Source organism: Pempheris klunzingeri, chromosome 10 (assembly GCF_042242105.1).
Source record: "Pempheris klunzingeri isolate RE-2024b chromosome 10, fPemKlu1.hap1, whole genome shotgun sequence".
NCBI classification, from domain to species: Eukaryota; Metazoa; Chordata; class Actinopteri; order Acropomatiformes; family Pempheridae; genus Pempheris; species Pempheris klunzingeri.
Genome location: NC_092021.1, coordinates 1,818,670 through 1,839,965, shown reverse-complemented (window position 1 = coordinate 1,839,965; position 21,296 = coordinate 1,818,670). Strand labels below are relative to the sequence as shown.

At 42.6% G+C, this 21,296-nt stretch overlaps 2 protein-coding genes across 8 annotated transcripts in view; one reads left to right on the top strand and one right to left on the bottom strand.

Moving 5' to 3' along the window:
- Positions 1-291: 291 nt before the first annotated feature.
- On the top strand, positions 292-4,659 carry nyx (nyctalopin). The gene is made up of 4 exons (XM_070838737.1): positions 292-313; positions 1,508-1,794; positions 2,796-3,100; positions 3,831-4,659. Exons 1-4 carry the CDS (start codon positions 292-294, stop codon positions 4,657-4,659), a joined length of 1,443 nt encoding a protein of 480 aa, XP_070694838.1.
- A 4,734-nt stretch (positions 4,660-9,393) lies between these two features.
- Positions 9,394-21,296, bottom strand: part of caska (calcium/calmodulin-dependent serine protein kinase a) — a 126,098-nt gene continuing 114,195 nt past the window's right edge. For all 7 annotated transcript variants that reach the window (XM_070838765.1, XM_070838766.1, XM_070838768.1 and 4 more), the window contains 5 exons: positions 14,211-14,291; positions 14,041-14,121; positions 12,900-13,102; positions 12,720-12,803; positions 9,394-10,628 (listed from right to left, as the gene is read on the bottom strand). In XM_070838765.1, the coding sequence (XP_070694866.1) occupies positions 10,452-10,628; positions 12,720-12,803; positions 12,900-13,102; positions 14,041-14,121; positions 14,211-14,291 (626 nt within the window). In that variant the 3' untranslated portion in view covers positions 9,394-10,451. The remainder of the gene's footprint in view (positions 10,629-12,719; positions 12,804-12,899; positions 13,103-14,040; positions 14,122-14,210; positions 14,292-21,296) is intronic.

Sequence of the window (21,296 nt, the reverse complement as noted above, 5' to 3'; positions counted from 1 at the left end):
AGGTATGTTGCTTCCATTTTTGCGTGTTCCTACATCTCAGGCTCGTCCGAGTCAACATACCGGCTTCCACAAAGTCTATATCAGAATCAGAATCACCAGTTTACCAGTCTAGAGTCGCACTGAGGTCAAATTGTTCTTAAAACTAGATCACTTCTAGACGTCCAACAACCGACCTCATCTCATATTTGTAGAATTCGTAGTGATAGTTCATGATTAATTCCTGCTGTGCTCTTTTTGTGCCATTTCAGACCTCTGTTAATCCTGGCATGTCCCAGATGAGAGACTACAGTAATGACTGTCTTCACTTTCACTGGTCAGTCTCAATCCCTTCGCTCCTCTGCTGTTCTCCTTTCTCCACTGACACCAGCCTGGTGGAAATCGTTTCCTCACACCGTAGTTACATTTCAAAATGATGTTTGCTGCTTAACAAAGGTTTTCTTGAATTAATCATCCAGAGAATTGGGTTTTCCTCCATCTTTTCATCTACAAGGATGGATTGACTGATCAGACTAAAAGGCAGGGCCGAACTCCTGCTAGAACGTGGACTGGATCCAGGGCTCAGACAATACCTATTGTTGGGGGGGTTAATCTCTGATGTAAGCTGTTCTTTCTTAATCACATCATCGTTTTACCAGCAGCTGGCAAAGAGACAGTTTAGCCCTCGACCTGCCGCTCAACGTGACTCAAACATCAAATCAGTGCTCCGCCAGGGTCCTTGTGTTGCTGCCAAAATCAGTGTAAGAGAGCAATGGCAAGAAAGGAATATTGCAGGTTTCCTTAGTTTCTTTGGAGCTTGACACTGAATATGTGTAGGTATTCATGTTGACCTAAACTGAAAAGTCCAGTTAGTGAGGAGCACTGAGTGCTTTTTCAGACATTTTGTTTGGTTTAACAGCTGTGTGTGTTTTCCCTCTGGGACTTGTCAAAATGTCTGCTGAGGAAAAATAGGTGTATCAATGTGGTTAATTTGGGAACAATACAGAGACGATTGTGCTCAAGTGTCAAGTTCTGACAGGAGAGAGAAATCAGTGAACTGTACTTAAGCTCAATAAGCTTTATACAGTTGGGTTTGTGTACAGTAATGTAGTAATCAGTGAGTTTTTAGATGTGCTGGTAGGTGGATTATTTTAGAGTCCAGGCTAGCTGTTTCCACCTGTTTTCAGTCTTTACGCTAAGCTAAGCTAACTGGTTGATTATTAGTTGATTATTTCCTAAAACTGTACTTGTCCCTTTTAACTTGCATTTCACTGCACAAGTGAAACTGCTCCTTGTTGGTTAGTTTCAGGAAGGTGCCAGTTGTATAACCCTTGTATTGTGACAGCTAGATTAAATATGCTGTCATTCCATGTGCTGAGCGGAGGCCTGGTGGTAGAGACCACTGGCCTCCACTCCGCTCTCCCTAGGAAAAATACACTGCATTGAAAGACAACTGGCTTTAGTGGCTGTTTCAGTGTTGTTGTTATTTCATAGATTTAATATCTGTGCCCTCCTCACATCCTGTTTGCAGTCTCTGTGCTGTGCCTGCTGCCTCAGGCGGCCCTGGCCAGATGGGCGTGTGCCCGGGCCTGTCCAGCGTCCTGCTCCTGCACACAGGAGAAGAGCTGCAGCGTGCTGTGCGACCGCGTCGGTATGGCTGAGCTGCCCAGAGAGTTCCCCTGCGAGGCCTCCGCCATCAATCTGGACAAGAACAGGCTGAAGTTCCTGTCGGAGAGGGCCTTCGGCACGCTGCCCTCCCTCAAGTCTCTGTCTCTGGACCACAACAACATCTCCTTCATCACCCCTGGAGCCTTCAAGGTCTGCTGTAGGCTTTGTATAGAAGTTGATTGCACTTCTCCTCTTTTTAAGAGAAGCAGCGGTGGTGGAAGAAGTACTCACGATCAAACAATCAAAAGTACAATCACAGTACTTCTTCCACTTCACTAAAGGTGCCAATACAGCAATGTAAAAAATACTGCATTACAAGTACATCTCTGAGACATTTAGAGGGAAAAACCAGTATTTGGTGCAGCTGTTAGAACGTCTGTATTCATCTCTATTTTTTATTTTGGACACTCAGGGAGCATACACTTAAATCAAGGCTGTGCTATTCACCAGAATTTAATACCAAATAATACTTAGCAACCACTTTAAAATGAAAAACACATGTTCAACAAAAGCATTTTCAAAAAGGGGATGGTTCTTCCAAACTACAAACAAACGTTTTACTTAGATGCTTTCGTTTGGCTCGATTTTTAGATGTTTGCTGAGATTTGAGATATTTGCAGTAACTCCAAAATAATGGAGGTGATTGGAATTAAAATGGTGGTGCTCAAACCATCAAAGAATTACATTAGGAAAAACTACCAGCTTTACGCAGAAACAATGTCCTGGTTAATCAGGATAAAACACTGATTTTGCTGTGAGGCAGTCATTAAGGGAGTATTTTCTACCTGACGTTTAGCAATTACATTTTTTTCAAAGCTTTGAGCAGCAAAAATGAAAATAAAACTAAAACTGTGTGCATGATTAGATGCCACTAGGTTTAAATAGGATTATATTTTTAGGGTGAACCGCCTCTTTAAGGAATCCCTTTTAGAAATTCAGATTTCAGAAATTCAAATTCAGATCTGCACCAAGAAACAGTAACTGTCATGTCCACCCTGCTCCCTAAAGGAAGTAATATTGTCATGTTGATGAGGAATGGAAGGAGCATTTAAGTCTGATCACTTCACTTTATTTCAGCTGTAAAACTGCAGCCTGTGAAACTACATAATCAAGTCTGTGCATTAACACGCAGCTGAACCTCCGTCCTGCAGGGCCTGTCCAATTTGGTGGAACTGAAAATGGCACATAATGAGTACATCAGTTACCTCCACACACGAACGTTCACGGGGCTGAAGAAGCTGGTGCGCCTTGACCTGTCAGACTGCAACCTCTTCAACATCCCCGACCGCATCTTCATAGAGCAGACGGCACTGAAGGAGCTGCTCTGCTTCCAGAACAACTTCAGAAGGATCCCTGGAGCCATCAGAGGCATGGAGAACCTGACTCACATCTACCTGGAGAGGAACAAGATCGAGGCAGTGGCCTACAACTCCCTGCTGGGCCTCGGTAGTCTCAAGTAAGTCACAGGCTAGAGTGAGATTAGACTCACTGTCTAATGAGTTTGAATACTGCAATAATACTCACATTAGTCTCATTTTATCAACAACTGGGATATACAGCGAGGTTACACAGCGAAGTGGGAGGATTTGGGGCATTCAGGGTTCCTGAATTGAAAGTCTTGCTTGTGTTTCTGCCCAGCCGATTTTAGACGAGAGGCGCTTGGAGCATTTTCAAGACTTGAATTAATAAAAGTAAAACAATTTACATGCATTAATGTGTGAACAGACTGTAAAGTAACTTAAAAAATGACTGTGGCCTGCTTTCTATGGGAAGGACTTGACATTAATGCATGCTCCTGAGTGCCTTGCCTCTTTCTCCCACCAAACAGCAACAGCTCAGTTATTTCCTCCCTCCAGGATTATTCTCCTGCTGGACATTTCAGCTTCATGTTTTTTGATCTTTGGTTGGTTGTGCTGTTCCCTTGTGTGTGTGTGTGTGTGTGTGTGTGTGTGTGTGTGTGTGTGTGTGTGTTATGATATATCAAGGTTTGGAATTTTTTCAATTTTGCTTTTGCCTGCATTTTAGCTGTCGGCGGTCCCCTCGATCTGCTGGCCACCCATCTTCAACTGAAGATGTGCTGACACCACCTTGATTTGGTCGTTTTACAAAGGGCTTATTTAGAAGAACAAAAACACTGAAACGTTCTCTGTTCAGTCTAAAGAAACATCTCTGTCTTCCTATTCCAGGTACCTGAATCTCCAGGAGAACCGCATCAATGTGATCCACGACCAGGCCTTCCAGGACCTTGTGCGACTGGAGAACTTCTACCTCAATGACAACCTGCTGTCTGATCTGCCAAGGCTCGCCTTCAGGGGCCTTGGCCGCCTAAAGATGCTCAACCTTGGGGGGAACCAGTTGACTAACGTGTCCAAGACCTGGTTCAGTGACCTGGTGGAGTTAGAGGTCCTGTACCTGGACAGGAACCAAGTGCTGTTCATCGAGGAAGGCACTTTTGAGAACCTGACCAGCCTGATCACGCTCCACCTGAACAGCAACAACCTCACCACCCTTCCCTTCCCTGTTTTCCAGCCCATCTACTTCCTGGGCCGCCTCTACTTGTTCAGAAACCCCTGGGAGTGTGACTGCTCCCTCGAGTGGCTGAAGGACTGGATGGAAAGCTACAAGCTGGTGCGGGACATTCCCTGTGCCTCACCTTCCTCCGTCGCGGGGCTGGATCTAGGCGAGGTGGTCTTCGCCAAAGTGAACGGCACGTGCGTGGACCCCGGAGAACTGAACCTGACCACGGCCTCCTCGGAGATAGCCTCTACCACGGAGAACCGCTTCAACAGCCTCATCTCCAAGCTGCTCCAGCAGGAGCTCAGGGAGGAGATGGGGAACGGCACAGAGAGCCTCCGCAACGGGACCCTGCTGGAGCTGGAGGAGGGGCAGCTCTCTGCTGGGGTCGGAGGGCGACAGGCCCAGGCGAGCCGATCGCTTCCCTGCTTCCTTGTGGTGTGGCTCGTCTTTGGTTTGATTGGCCAGTCAGACATTTGTTTCTACCTTTCCTGCACATGAGAACTGTGGAAATGGGGTTTGCTTCCTGACCTACAAGAAAAAAACAAAAAAACAAGGAGTAGTTTTTCAAATTGCCGATGAGATAAGAGATGCTTTCGCTGGTCTGTGACAGCAGTAAGGATTACTCTTCCTTGCTTGTGTGGTCGCTGGTATGAGCGTGCTCAGCCAAATATATGGTAGCATTTGGGTTTGTTTTTTTTTCTGATGAAACGCAAGTGTGAAAAAGTCTCGATTAACTTCAGGAGAAAGACTGACGCTGACATGGCGGCATTTATTTCTACATGAGCTGCTTATATACAGTAATCTATGATATTTATAGACGAGCTAAGAGAAATCACGACTACGTGTCTGATACATGTCAGCTGTTCGGTCGCAGGATTCATTTCTACAATTACAGAACCGGGTGTTGATGTCAAACTGTGGATTACTGTGGCGACGTGGTGAAAATGTATAAGTGAACCTCCACCTTTTGTTGCATAATGCTCAATTTCAATTAATATTATGTAATATTCATAGCATTACATAGTCCATTATGAGTGTTTTTTTTTGTATTTTCATTCACATCTATGTGTAAAGTTAAAGAGATAAGAGCTCCTGTAGTTATCTCCTAAACAGATGTCCTCTCTGCTCATTTCTATTCATTCAACTCTAAATGTAGGTTCTGCAGCTTTTCCATAAATGCATTAATCTTCTTATTGCGTGCCGGCTCAGTGTCATTACTGCTTGTGTATGCTACAACGTAATGGAGGGACTTTCTCGTTGCTTCTGCCTCCTATCTATGCACGCACTGTTTTCCTCTTATGGACCCGTGCTCTCTGCACAGGGTGTGATCGCCATATGTCAGGTCATGGATGAGCGAGGGAATAGTGTCAAAGCATGTCAGGTCTCTTTCAGATAAGAAATGCTTCCAGGATATTCACACACACACACACACACACACACACACACACACACTGATATGCTCTGTTTAGCTGAAAAGAAGGAATGAATTCCCTGTTGTAACTCCAGCCACTGCTTTCTTTTTACCCTGGTGAATGTAAGTAGTTTGGTCTGACAGCCAGTCAGTGGTGTTATTAGACAAAAGGCTCCACCACATGATATATTTTTCTAAATAAAAACATTTGTTGAACTTTTAACGTGCCTGTTCTGTGACCCGTTTCAGCTGTGAACACCAGTTAATCTGCACACTGGCCCGTTTGCCCTTTTTAATGTGGGATTATGCTGGGACTAAGACTACCGGGGGAGCTGGATTCTGCATCTCATCCCTCTCATTTACCACCATTCTAATGCAACTGTTTTTACCCTGGACCGCTGCTGCAGAAAAGTAACAGCGAATGAGTGCCTTCAGAATGTCTTTAATTCACTGGTGCATCCACTTTGTAGTAACTGCTATAATTTCACTGTTAACTGTGGGAAAATCGGGTCATTTCCTAAAAAAGGTTCTTAGAAAGACACAGTTTCTGTTGTTCTCAGACAGCTGCAGTATTTTGTGTTGTTAACTTCCAAAATCCTTTTCTCAAGCAATTTACAAATAGATGAGTGGAAAAGTGACACAGATCTATGAACAGTAAATATTCATTTATTATCAGAAACTGTTTTTCTCCATATTTGTTGACGTGTCGCAGACATATTTGTCATTTTTCCTGCCATGCACTGATTAAAGGACTTTGTAGCTTATACAAGGAATTAATTAATTGAGCACTTTCTCTTTATTTCTCCCCGTGACTGTTACCAAATGACATTGTACTTTCCAGGAATTCACAGTTACATACCAGCCCCTTCCTGGGAAGTGGATTTGAACAGATGTGGATGTGTAACTAACTTTCCCTGTCTGCCCTCATTTTGCTAACAAGCCAAACTAACAACTAACAAGTTTACAGCCTCTTTAGTCCCGTGTGAGACTCATTGTGACTTACTGGATAACATCATTTTCACCACTACATAACACATAATGGTCACTGTCCTCATGTGTGATTCCTGTGTTGGATCCAAAATAACCCTTTAAAACACCAAAGTCACACAACAACACATCAAAGCAGAAGCAGAGCTGTTCTCTAAAATCCCTGTTTTAGTGAATGGAGTCTGGTGTGTGTGCAGAGAGCGATATAACGATAATGATACTGTCGAAACATTAATCTGGCAGTAGCCTGCATCTTCTGATTGTGATCTCACAGATGTCCTCTTTCCGCTGATTTTTTTCCCCACCTCTGATAGGCTAGTCTCAAGGTAGTCCCAGTCTAAAGCTCTTCCTGGTCTATTGTCTTATAGATGGACCATTATTTAATAAATGAACGTCCTGCTGTGCTGAAGAAGACTGTAAACTAGCGACTGAGAGCAGAAACTCATCAGGAAAACGTTCACTGAGCTGATCAATCAGGAGAGAAGTCGGCTCATTTCCTCATTGACTTCCATCCAATCAGACCAGTGGAGTCGCCCCCTGCTGGACATTGGAGAGGATGCAGCGTTAAGGCTCTTCAGCATCGGCTCTGCTCCACTTTTTTATTGGATGCAGTTTAAAGCAGGAGTTTGTACCTGGTTATGAGGCGGCCTCTGTTTCACACTGATGCCACAATATGAGGTGGCAAACACAAGCAAACGAGCAGATGTTTGTCCAGTGAGAACTGATCATCTGGAGCACGCAGCAAAAAAGTGTCTGGCTCCCAGGTCAGGATCCATGTTATGACTTTTCTAGGATTTGGAACATTTTCACAAAGACTAAACGCACATAGCTTAAGAATATACAACAGAAAGAGTGATAACTGGTTTTACAGACAAATGCCTTTTGGGCAATACTGTGAATGTCCACTGGACAAAAAAATGGAAACACTAGTGCTTTTGGGCCACCAAAGTCAAGACAAGGTGAAAGTTCTGTGTAGCAGCCTGCAGGCGCACACAGGTGTGACAGTAACATCCGATTCTGTGGTCCTCGAATGAATATCAGTGTGAAAAACGTGAGATTTAAGTGAATAAAAACAGCTGTCCACAGTCTGCGGTGCCTCTTTTTCCAAATGTTCATGATTTGGGTTCACTCACCAGTAAAACACTCTTCAGGCTGCTGCGGTTCATTCTAATCACTAATGTGCATTGATTGAAATCATTAAATGCAGCAGCTGAGCAAAGTGAAATACACAAGCTTCAGGACTGTTTCACATTCAGTCCATTTAAAAGTCAGTTTAAAAGCTCAAAGGATTCTTTAGGATTCTTTTCATTACGGATATTTTTATTTTTTTTGGATTAATCAAGAAAATGATTGTGAAATGTCAGAAAACTGTGAAAACTACTATTCACAAGTCCAAAGGGACGTCTTCAAATGTTTGTCCAACAACCCAAATATAGCAAATTGGTTCTCATTAAAGACTGAGAGAAGCAGAGTTTCATCATCTGAAACGTCTTCAGGTGATGGAACTAGATCTCATCATTTCCTCTTAAAAACAGATATCGTGTTTGGTTGCTTTTTCTATTTGTACTTTTTCATACATGTCTGTATCCATGTGAGTACATTGAGAGCGACGGAAAAATCAGCACGCAGACTTGGCCAATAAAGCTGATTCTGATTCTGGGAAATGATTAATTAATCATCAAAGTGCTCGGCGATACATTTTCTGCTGGATGACTGAGCAATTACTTGATTAAACATTTGGCTCAAGTGAGTTTTATGCTCCAAAACCCTCTGCTGTGGTACATACAGCATGTTGATGCATCACTGCGAGAAACCTGGACAAGCCCATTTTTGCTCAGTGATATGATGATCTAGTCCAGCTTACCCCATGATGTTTGTTGTAGGCTGTAGGTGGTTACCTCTCCATGTCCTCCATGCATGTACAGCCTCTGTGCCTCTGTGCAGTCTCCTCTGTCCAGCCTCTGGGGCTCGAGTCATGCACAAAGACTAATCTTATCTTTGGGCTTACATTAGGGTTAGCCCTTCAAAACACCATGTCACACAGTCAGTAACACAAACTAACTAACTGATGGAGGCAGCAGTAAACCAGCAACTCCTGTGTTCTTCTTCAAGGTAAAATTCATGTTTTTGTCAATGGAGTCTGGTGTGTTTGCAGAGAGCGCTATGACGGCTCTTCCAAAAGGGTCTCTGGCTGCTGATCTACTGGACCAATTCCAAAATGTGAGTTCCCCCTTTGTACCTACAAGTCATTTTGAACCCATATTAGGTAAAAAAAATAAAATAAAAAATAGTACTGAATAGTTAAATTCACACTCAAAATGCAGTTAATCATCTTTGTGATACAGACGATCCACAGTCACCCTTGTTGCACTTAGACTTGTGGTACCTGCCCCTGCTCAGTCTGGACCTCTAGGAAAGAGATACTGTTCCTGTCATACTTGAAAGCAAAGAAAAGACGAGCCACTCCAAGGTTCACTTTTCCAACACATAAAAGGAAATATATTTAAAAAATTGTTCATACTGAAGAACTTTTATCATTGAAGAGTCATTTACACAAAGGGCAGTTGTCTATCAGTCTGTCATATTCATATACATGGTTATTCAGATGCACATGCTGCCTCCTTCGCTCGCAAAGTGTCACCTTTGCAGAATGGATGGTGTACACTTCCTTTGCAGACAGTTACACAGTTTCAGAAAAAAAGTCAGCATTTCATCTTCCGTCGAATTTTAAACTTGATCGAAACACTAATAATGTTGGACATCACATTTCTGAAACAGCAAATGAGGAATAAGGTGGAGTTCCTCCTTACTTGCGTATGACAAATCAAACAGAGAAAAATCAAGACTTTTATTTCATTCTGCTCTTTTTTTTTACAAACACATCTCACTACATGGTTGATCATTTTTTATTTTTTTTTAATAAATCTGTGGTTTAGAAATGTCACCCGAAATGCAAAGGATGTGCATAGGTGTCAAGTCAACGTTCTGCTCCGTCGCGGTTACGTTTTTTCTCGCCCTCTTGCTTCCCTTGGCTGAGTTCACTTTTCCAAACAGCTGGAATGTGTTTTTATACATAATGTATATATCATTTTTTTTGTATTCTTCTTGGAGGTTTACAGAGGGACACGGGGAACACTGACTGACTGACAGCATGGAAGCTTGCAAATGTCCACATGCATGATAACCTCATTCAAATCTCTAAAACATTTATGGATTTATTTAGAAGAGACAGTACCTGGTATGTAGGTAGGTAGAAAGGCGTGAATGTGTGTGATAAAACTGTACTGAAGGCTAATAAAAGGAAATGAGAGGATGTGATCCAGCTTGGAAAAGAACAGGAATGAATAAATAATGAGGGCTGCGGACGTGATCTACAGATGAGAAGACATTGCAGTGTGTTTGTGTGCTTTTGCTTCGGTCTGCTGATAGACAGGATACCCACTGACAGTGTCTTTCTACACGAGCTTTAGTACTACAACACCCAACAGGACTACAATGTGGTGGGAGGGTTGTGGCGGAGAGCCAGCAGAGGGTAGGAACAGTACTGTCTCTTTAAAACAAACATCTACAGAAATGTTGCCTCCTAGCTAGTACAGACATGACAATATTCACTTTTGTTTACTCTGTTTTTTATACAACACTATGACTAGGTCGTCTGCCAGGGCAAGAGTCCGATAATCGGCCACCGCGGGTTGGTTGTGCAGCGTTCAAGAGGATCTCGGTTGAATGCTGTGGTCGCTTTCACAGTACGCTGAGGGGGTTTTCAATCGAGTGCAGTGTAGAGAGTGTTTTTGTTAATTGTTAGTTTGTTTATTCTTATTTTGAAGAGAGAATGCTGGGAGTTTGGCCAAGGTCCTGATGCTGGGAGGGGGTGGGGGTGGTGTAGGTCAGGTCAGTAGACCCAGGACACGGGAACCCACTGGCTGGTGGTGCACACCAGATCGATGGCCTCCTCCAGGTGCCTGATGGTCTCATCAATCTCATTGTTGATGATGGTCTGGTCGAAGTAGTGGGCGTAAGTCTTCTGCAGAATCTCCGACTCTTTCTGCAGCCGCTGGAGAGACTCGTCCTGGAGGAGGAAGAGCAGTGTTACACACCGATGAAGGCAGAATGAGGCCCCGACATACTGCGGGATCTGAGACGAAAGTTGCGAAAGAAACACGGTGAAATCTTTTGTTGTCAATGTGGCTCATTTGACTAGTTTTGTCTCTCTATCTGAAAAATTCCAACGGTTTCTGAAAGCTGAGACATTGCACTTTACAGTCAATATGGTGTCATGGCGGTAATTCCACTCGGGAGCCCGCAAAAAGCCCCTTTGTTTCTGGGGAAGACAGACAGATGGTGAAAGACAACATTCACAAGAGCAAGAAAAGAAGAAGAATGTCAGCAAGACGACCCTCCCGTGTGATAAAACCTCCATGGAGGTTTTAAGCAAAAAAGTCCAGGCGGACGTTTTGAGTGTTAAAGGGTTAAATGCCAGAACTCATCACTGTGTAATTCTCTTTACAGTTAATCTTCCTGCTCTGCTGTTAAAGCTGCTCTGTGCTTTCTTGAAAACAAGCAACATAACAACAACAACGACAGAGTCACGCACCAAAAGCTCATCGGATGTATCTTTGACCTCTAACAAACATGTCGAGTGCATTTCTTTCCTCAGAAAACGTTTCAAAGTCAGTGTTTTTTAAATCCTGCAGTGTTTACATCCACCTTTCCTTCTAGTTGTGTTCTTCTATGTTGCTGTGTTACGACCACCTGGACACCAGTGGACTGGTATGAAACTACTGGCAGGACTGTGGGTTATGTGAGCGCTTTAATTTCCTCGTCTGATGTCTCTGTCCTACACACACGTGTGTGTTCTTTCTCCGATTGAATCAGTGCTAATTGCATTATTTTGGGTTTTAGGACTATTGACTGGACGACACAAACATTTTAAAGCATCTCTATAGGCTCTGGGACAGGCATTAAATTCAATATATCCATCCAGCAGCCAATCCCAGGACTGACACATAGAGACAAACAACCACTCACACCTACGGGAGTATCTGGAGTAAACCCACACAAGAGTGGGGAGGACATGCAAACTTCAAGGTTCAAGGCTTCATACATGAAACGCTAAATTTGATCTTAAATCCATTATTTTTACTGCTTTTTACAAACACGAGTGCGTCTTCTCTTTCTTCTGTTCACACTGTGTTACTGGAGGTCACCAGGAGTTGACCTCACTGTCTACAGTGGATCATGTTAGACCCACAGTGTGACAGGATGGAGGTTACAGCACAATGTGTGTGGGGGGGAGGAATGAATGGGAAAACACACAGAAGGAGGCACTACCAACAGGAACCGTCCAAACGAGCATATGGGGAGGAAAACACACACATGCATCATTAAAAATAACACTACACGCTCTCTAGCCTGTCAGCTCTTACTTACTGGCAGCGTACGACACCACCTGGGCATCTGAGGGGGGTGCCAAAGGAAAAAACACATGCAGCATGCAAAGAGTGCAGAGAGGAATGAGAGAGGCAGACACACGGGCGAAGAGCTGAGATGGTGCTGCTTCACATGCTAGAGATGTCATAAAGTAATAAAGAGCTCAAAGCTAAAATATGTGTGTCACTTTAAATGTCTCAGAGGCGACACTTCCATTAAACCATTAGTGGATCAGCAGACAATTGATCAGCAGGTATTTGGACAGCTGATCACTTATCGACACGCCTGCAGCTTTTGAATTCATGATGATATTCACTTAGTTTGCTGCTGTTCCTGTCATTTATGTTAGCAAACTCAATGTTTGGGATTTTGTACTTTGAACAAAACAAGCAATTAGCAAATGTTAGGACATTCTTTAAAAAAATGTAGCTAGTGAACCAGGAGGAAACAGTGTTTTTAATGGGAACTATTTTCAGCAGGGGATTAATCCACTCTTGTGACTACTTCAGGGAAGAAGACAGTGTGTGTGGGACTGAGTCAAAATAAACTACAGTGTGTAGAAAGGTGCCAACCGGGGCAACACCGTGGCTCACTGATGTGTTTTTAATAGATTTTGGACAACAATGGAGCTCTCATCAGATTTGGGTCTTTTCGTGAGATCTGAACAATAAGAAACATGTAAAGTGTCACCAGTTCCTTCAAATGTATGTAGTGTTTGGTGTGTTCCTACCTCAGTGATGCCCGGCGTGATGGTTGGTGCAGCAATAAAGACGACGTACGGGGCAAACTCTGCTGTCCGCAGGACCTTCAGGGCCTGATGGAGAATAGGTTTTAAAAGTAAAACTTAGAAGCTTAAATATGCATGCATGCACCCTCACACCTACACACACACACACACACACACACACACCTGAGGTTCAACGTCCAGTATAGCTATGTTGCCTTGTTGGTGGATTTTCCGGATAGTCTCCAGCCGCGTCCCGTACATGGCGTCCTCGTGGCTGCCGTACTCCAGGTACTCGTTGTTGCTGATGTCCTGCATCATCTGGTCGTGGGAAACAAAGTAGTAGTTCTTCCCGTTCTCCTCGTCCTTCTTTGGAGGTCTGGTTGTGTCTGTGGCACACCAGGAGACAGCATTTACACTTCCTGACTGTGCTGGTGCTGTTTAGGATGTATTTTTAAACCTGGGTCCATATTTAACGGTCTAAAAGGTACAAAATGAGATGGAATTTGTCCAGTAGACTGCACCTGATCACAGTAGGTCCACTAAAAGAGCTTGTTTGATCCACTGACAGGCTCAGAGTGTTATTCTAAGTGTGTGACAGCATCATGGAAAGGATCCCTACAGAGAGAGACCTGGAAGATCCTTTTGGTTTAACCACAAACAGCACACACACCAGACTACATTGTCATTGTAACTCACAGAACATGGGAGTGGCTGGATTACCACTGCAGTGATCTGCTAGGGTTAGGGTTCACTAAAAATCTAATTCAGTCCCAAAGATACAAGACGTAGACGTTGGAAAAGAGGAGAACACACACACACACACACACACACACACACACACACACACACACACATATAGTGAGGGAGAGAGGCTGCACCAACAGTTAGGGCATGAAGGGACATGGTAAACAAACAGAGTGGAAACAAATGGATTATTGCGGTAAACGGATGGTTAACTGAATGTAGAACTGCACACACAAAATGACATGAAACAAAACGACACAACACAACGACCTATAACAAACAATAACAGGGTAAGGCTGAAGTGGATCATCGTATTAGTTAAATAGTTTGTATCTGTACTGACCCTGATTTCGTCTTTTGTCTTTGAAGGGAGTGATCAAACAGCTGTTTCTAGTTCTAGGATCTCTGCAGGGATCCTTTCCGTAGTGTTGACAGACACTCTGAGTCTGTCAGTGGCTAAAACAATCACTTTCAGTGGATATATTTGGATCAGGCACAGACCATCTACTGGACCAGTCGTATCAACGAGCTGAGGTTTAACTGAACTCTCCGATGAGTGTTTTCCTGTGCAGTGTCTTACGTGGGATGGGGTAGGCGAATCTGTCGGGATGTTTGGTTATGAGTGTGTTCTTGATGTGTCTTCTGCCCACTCCATGGGCACCTGACAAAGACAAACACACAGTGGGTCAGTGAGGTCAGCTGTGAAGGCAGACGTCCCCATTTCTTGCTGCTACACTCGGCTGAACTCACCTAACAAAACGAGCGTTTTCCTCTTGAAAGCAGGAAGCTTCACAACCTCTTCATATGTGACCAGATCTAGTTGGTCGAACACTGGAAGGGAGAGGGAGAAAGAGAGTGAGAGGACGTGGAGAGGAATGTTGTGAGACAGGCAGCAGCTAGAGGAGTCTGGAGACGGCGAGGGGAACTGCAGAGTATTAAACACAGCTGGTAACTATGTGGTGGAGAACAGAGGAAGCTGGGTGACTTCAAAACAGAGCAGATTAAAATCCGGACTGGCGACAAGCCTATCATCAAAACTGTGAGTGAAAGTGACAACTGGAGAGCTGAGATGATCTGTGAATTGATGATTACCCTAGCTCCCTACAGGTCTAATCCAGGTGTGGTTAACAACATATAGAGGGTATGTGGTGACCTGCAGGCAGTAGTTCTGTCATGTGTGACAACAGTAACTAGGACACATCAGTGAGCTGTTTTAACCCTCCGCTGATCACGCCGGCGTGATCAAATCACATGGCCACTTGATGACTTAACTGCATGGCGTAGAGGGCACGTAGAGTGATGTAGACACATTCACTCCAAAGTGTAGGCTTGAAACTCTTTCCTAGTTTTTGTTTTATGTCGATAGACCAAGTAAAACAGGAGATTTTTTTTTTTTTTTTTATCATGCCGTTACCTGTGCATATGTCCGATACGGGATGCCGCAGGTGCTGCATTTATTTCAGTACCCTTGTCATTTTTCATCACATCAGAAAACGGTAATAAAAGCCAGAATCTGCTGGTTCTCCTCTACAGACTGTATTTACTAGCTTGTTTTCTAGGTTTAGACTGAGGGTTTGTTTTTTTTTTGGAGGAGGGAGGGACAGGGAGAGTTTTTGGATAGGAGGGACTGTTTTGTGGAGACATGAAGCGAACACTGGATGCCAAGTGAGCCTGGGAATTATTTTATGTGTATTTAATCTTGTACATAAACTATTTCAGAGTTTCATTACTAAAAAGGGGGAAAAACGCCTGCTCTTTACTAAATATTTGTATATACTTAGATTTTTTTACCTCAATTTTACCTTTGTATGTTCACCTTTGCAACCTGTGTTGACATTTTCAAGATTTGTTTGTGTTGTTTATTGCAAAAATTAATACAATTTTTCAAATCGGATTTTATGTGTTTTGTGTGTTTTTTGGCCAAATGTGTTGACACAGTATGTCAAAGTGAAAAAATAATAGCCAGGTCGTATAGGAAAAGGATACCAAACATGGGCATATTAAACATTGTTTTATGTGGTATATGAAGACAAAAGTAAAGTAAAACAGCCAAAAAAGGCTCAGGACTCTAAGGGTTACGGTTGTGTTTTAGCCACGTGCTGCTCTGGTGGATGTTAGGAGGTTTAAACCCCCTCTGTGCTCTGACATGAAATGAAGCTGACCAGGTAGTAACTGGTCCAGGGAGAAAATGGTTCATGACAAAAACCAGTAAAGATGGCAGAAAATATATATTTAGATATTTGGGCTGGACTGAGAGAAAATCAATAGGAAACAACACAGATAAATAAATGGCTTAGTTTCTGCATCTCAAATGCAAACATCTGCTGTTTTTGTCTTCTATGATAGTAAAATGAATATCTTTGAGTTTCTGACTATACAAGCAGCTTACGATAGGAATGTTTCACTGCTGTCTTACAACTTAAAGATCAAATTAATTAAGAAACTAATTGACAGATGAATCAATATCAAACTAAAAGAGCACTGAGAGTTCAGCAGCAGGTTAGTATATTCACAGGAGTGTAGGATTACTCCTCTATTTTTAAACCTGGGCCCTGATTTGACATAATTTGGGTGTGACTGTTAATATGGCTGTAAACTTTTGGACTTGGGTCCAGCAGATTGCCTCCACGGCAGCTGAGAATGGACAAACTACCTACAGTGGCTGTGTGGGTGGAATAGCCCCATGGGATTACATTATCAAGTCTGACCACTAAAAGTGGCCACTGACGGGCTGAGATTGTCCTTGACCTTTGGTAGTAGTTAACCAAAAACAGCCGTTACATCGCTCAGTTTTAAAGCCACCAGACTCCACTGCTCTACTGCTCAGGTAGTCTGTTTGTGCTATTGTTTCGTCTTTAGAGGGTCACTTCAGATCCAACAATATTTGTAGAACACAAACTAACAAAAACAGTTGTTTTACCTCACAGAACATTGGACTTTGTGTCACACAACAGCACAAACAGACGAACCATTTCAGGCAGCAGTAGAGAAGCAACGGAGGTAAAATTACCGGTTTTGTCAATGGAATCTGGTGGGTTTGAATAGAGCGGTATAACGGCTGTCTGGTTAAACCAAAAGGATCTTCCAGGTCTATCTCTGTAGGGATCCTTTCTATAACATTCTCAGACTCTTAGAATAACAATCTGAGCCTGTCGGTGGCAAAATTGCACTGAAGGATTACATTGCAACCATCATGCTGCAGGCGATCTACTGGACCAGTTCCAAAGGTTTCTGTTACTAAAATATGTAAAATTAGGTTTTAAAATGCCAGAATTATCCTTAAAGACAGTCAGCAGTATAATGAGTCTGAATTCATGTCATGTTCATTCATTTGGATCAGAGAAGAGAAGAATCTCAAAAAGTGTTACAATTATAACTTTAACATTATCAATTGATCTACTAATTATTATTTTCTTGTTGTTATGAAATGTCAAAAAATAGTGAAAAACAGCCATAATAATTTCAAGGTGCCACACTCAGATAGCTTTAGGTTTATAATATCAAATGTATTCAGTTTACCATCATATATAATAAAGAACAGTCATCAAATGTTACAACAGAAAAGCTGGAAAAACATTTAAATTGTTCATTGATTATCAAAATATTTGCTGCTATATTTTCTGTGTATGGACCAATTGTTCATTTAGATATTTCCTGAGGGAATTAATTCAGCTAAATTTGTGCAACCTTGGAACTTAGTTTCTTAAAACTTCATGCTACTGGTGCACAGATTTTCTTTAATCCCAACTTTAGTAACAGAACCAAAGATGTAGTTTAACTTCAGTGTATTTTTCCTATAAATACAGTCATTTAATGAATGCAGGGCAGGACTTTCTAAACATTTATCTGTGTGACAAAACACAGACCAGAACAAATGAGGGAACTTGGAGGTTGCCTGTGTTGTTGGAGCAGAGCTGCTCACTGTACAGTGTGTTCTCAGAATCTGTAACATGAGCCTCCATGCAGCCGCCGTCTCGGGGCAGTGACAAGCGAAATACAATACCCACAAGTCACTGGGTTCTCTTATGCAACAGGCGGCTGCAAACCAGCTGCTCCTCAAACTGATGGAGGATAATTGTTCAAAAAGTTAAGGGAACATATTGGATTGACTGAAAAGGTTACTCCAGTATTTGGAAACGTGGACCTTATTTGTACATTTGTACATCTAAATGACTAGAAGGTAAGAAAAAGTTTTGAAACTGACTGCGTACTCTAAAAGTGCTTGTTTGTGCCACCGACAGGCTCACATTGGTATTTGAAGTTTTTGAAAAAGCCTACAGAGATTCTTTGTGTTAAACCAGACACAACCTTCACTGCTCTCTTCAAAGCCACCAGGCTCCAATGTCAAAAGCAGCAATTTCACCTCACAGAACACAGGACGTTGTGTCACACTGTAACACAAACAAGCTTACCAATTAAGGCAGCAGTAGACCAGCAGCCCCCTTACTCTGCAAGGTTCTGTCGGTGGAGTCTGGTGGCTTTGAAGAGTTTGTGGTTAAGCCACGAGGATCTTCTATCTCTGTAGGGATCCTTTCCATAGTGCTGTCAGACACTTCTAACAGTAATGAGCCTTTCAGAGGCAGAATCAGGCACTTTTAGTGGCTGTGTGTTGATGTGTGCATAGGTGCGACAATTTCAAAACCTTTTTACCGATTAGGTTTGAAAATACCAGGGTTGTCTATTTAATACCAGAGAAAAAAAATGGGTTAAGATGAACATCACAGCACACAATCTCTGAAACACACAAACTAAGCTACATGGTTTCAGTTTTGTCTTAGCCTTCTGTTGTTTTTTTGACTGCATCAACAGAAACAAAAGTGAAACGCTGGCAGTGACGGCTGATTTAATCTACAGGGTTGATAGAATAAAGACAGAGAGAGAGAGAGAGAGAGGGACAGGGAGAAAGTGGAGGAGAGTAAAAGAAAGAGGAGACGGTGGATGCTGTCACTGGTTGTTACTTACATGCAGAGAGGCCGTTCAGAAGGAGAAAGCGAGAGAGATGAACAGGAGGGGTCATAACATGGTTCAGTTACAACAGCAGAATTACAAAATGTTACACACAAACAGCAAGATTCAACAGCTGGGCAGCTGTGCAGCACTGCACGGTGCTAACAGTGGGGATGGATCCACAACACACCTGCTACTGAAGGGCATACTGGAACCAACTGAACACTGACATGTGGATATTCTGCTGCTGGTAATAACATGTTATAACATGTTATTACATGTTATTACTCTACAGATATTCTGCTGCTGGTAATAACATGTTATTACCACCGGCAGAATATCTGTAGAGTAGTAACATGTTATTACTCTACAGATATCTGTAGAGTAATAACATGTTATTACCACCAGCAGAATATCTGTAGAGTAATAACATGTTATTACTCTACAGATATCTGTAGAGTAATAACATGTTATTACCACCAGCAGAATATCTCTTTTCCCGGGAAAACCGGGATTTCTTGTCATAAATAAAAGAGATAATTGATCAGAAAGTTGCGTTAAGCATGATTTTATAACTTTATGTTGTTCTATAAAAAATGTTTTGGTTTTAGGTTTTAAAAACAACAGCAGTCACACTGAATCTTCTGGTCCTTTGTTTTTCACATGTTATATAAGAGCTAATGACCACTGGCCACTGTTGCCTAATACCTGATGCTGCTCATGTGGGGATCCTTAATTTGACATTCCTGAATCGTTGGGTCTCTCTCTTACTTCAAGAGTTTGGTCTAGACCTGCTCTTCATGGAGAAGGTCTAGAGACAACATTTGTCATGAACTGGCGCTCTATAAATGCAGATTGATTGGTTGATTAATTGATTCCAATGATGCCAATACAAAACCTGAATTTACCTACTTGATCATCAAAAAAATAAACTTGTAGTAGATGAATTTTGGTCAGAGGTATTAAGGTATTAATGCTGTGTGCAGTGGTGTATATGATGGATACATGGTGGATATGATAGCTTGCAGTATGCGAACACACACATACACACAAGCAAAAACATGCACAAAATCCCAGCTACTCTTTTCCAAGAGAAGATTTTGATGGGAAAAACTAGAATCTCAGTTAGTACTGATGGATGCTGTATGAGACCATGGGATTAAAGTGTTAAACGTGAACTGTTTGTGCACTAGATGATGAATCTGTTGTCAGTACAATGGGGGATGAATGGTAGTACTGACTCTTTCAGTTTAAACACTAAATTCAGGTGACTCTGGATGTCGTGCATTCATGCTTCTTTGACTATATAACTATTATGTTCTGCATGCTTTGATACAACTCCTTTGAAATGGACATGTACTGACGTGTCAGCCAAGGTCTCAGTGCACATTGTTTGACAGACGTGCCAATCAACACACAAGCAAACATACTGTACACACAGATGCACACTGACAGAGACAGTGCCCTTCAATCGTTTCATCCCATAATCCTTTGATAGAAACTACAGGCACAGATGTGATATACGGTGCTGTGCAAGAGTCTTAGGCAGGTGTGAAGAAATGCTGTAAAGTAAGAATGCTTTCAAAAATATAAAATGTCATTGTTTATTTCTATCGATTTACAAAATTCAAAGAGAGCAAACAGAAGAAAAACCTAAATCAAATCACTATTTGGTGTGACCACCCTTTGCCTTCAACACAGCCTTCTTCTAGATACGCTGCACACAGTCAGGGATTCTGTAGGATCACAGCCGGGTGTATTATCAACCAATTATACCAAACAGGTGCTAATGATCATCAACAGTCATAAGTGGAACAGAAACAGAAGTGGTCTTCATGGAAGAACTGCAGCCGAAAAGCCAAACCGACTCGACTATACATGAAAACAGGAACTGGGGTGCAGAAGAATGGCAGCAGGTTCTCTGGACTGATGAGGTAAAATTTAAAATATGTGGCTGCAGCAGAAGGCAGTTTGTCCACCGAAGGGCTGGAGAGCGGAGCAATAATGAGTGTCTGCAGGCTGCATTTCTGCAAATGGAGTCGGGGATTTTCCAATGGTGTCCTCAATACTGAGAAATACAGGCAGATACTTATCCATCATGCAGTACCATCAGGGAGGCGTCTGATTGGCCCCAAATGTATTCTGCAGCAGGACAACGACCCCAAACATACAGCCGATGTCATTAGGAACTATCTTCAGTGTAAAGAAGAACAAGGAGTCCTGGAAGTGATGGTGTGGCCCCCACAGAGCCCTGATCTCAAGAGTCTGTCTGTCTTTACATGAAGAGACAGAAGGATCTGAGGCAGCCGACTGTGGTTAGTTCTCCAAGATGTTTGGAACAACCTGCCTACTGAGTTCCTTCTGTTCGCTCACTTTGCATTTTGTAAATTGATAACTTTCTATTTTTGAAAGCATTCTTACTTTACAGCATTTCTTCGCCGCCTGCCTGAAACTTCTGCACAGTTCTGTATTTAAGAAAGATTTTAGTGATACTATGCTCCACCCATCACATAACTATCTACTTGTCTCCTCTGAGATCAGTTTGCTGCTAAGATCTGTTTCTGCACAGCTTGGTTTTGCTCTACAGGTGCTAAGCTGTAGGATTTGGGGATATCTGAAGACCGATTTAGAAAGTGTGTGACCTTAAATCTTGACTACTGCTCAGTGTGCATGTACACATGTAGGCACAGAGCTGTGGTCATGCACAGCTGCTGCTCGGTGGACATGCTGTACAGAAGGTGGAAAGCTCTGGAAACATGAGCTACAGACACCTGACACCCCAAAGCCTGGGACAACACTTTTCATCCCCACCCTGCACTGCTCCTTACTTTACACCACCTCTCTTTACTAGCTTATTCCAGCGGTTCCCAAACTGGGGCCTGGATGCTC

Excerpts from the sequence above, each read along its gene's own strand:
- nyx (XM_070838737.1), top strand. The coding sequence starts at position 292 with ATGACTGTCTTCACTTTCACTG. Across the intron at positions 314-1,507 it reads GACTGTCTTCACTTTCACTG|TCTCTGTGCTGTGCCTGCTG; the intron begins GTCAGTCTCAAT and ends TCCTGTTTGCAG. Across the intron at positions 3,101-3,830 it reads CTGGGCCTCGGTAGTCTCAA|GTACCTGAATCTCCAGGAGA; the intron begins GTAAGTCACAGG and ends TTCCTATTCCAG.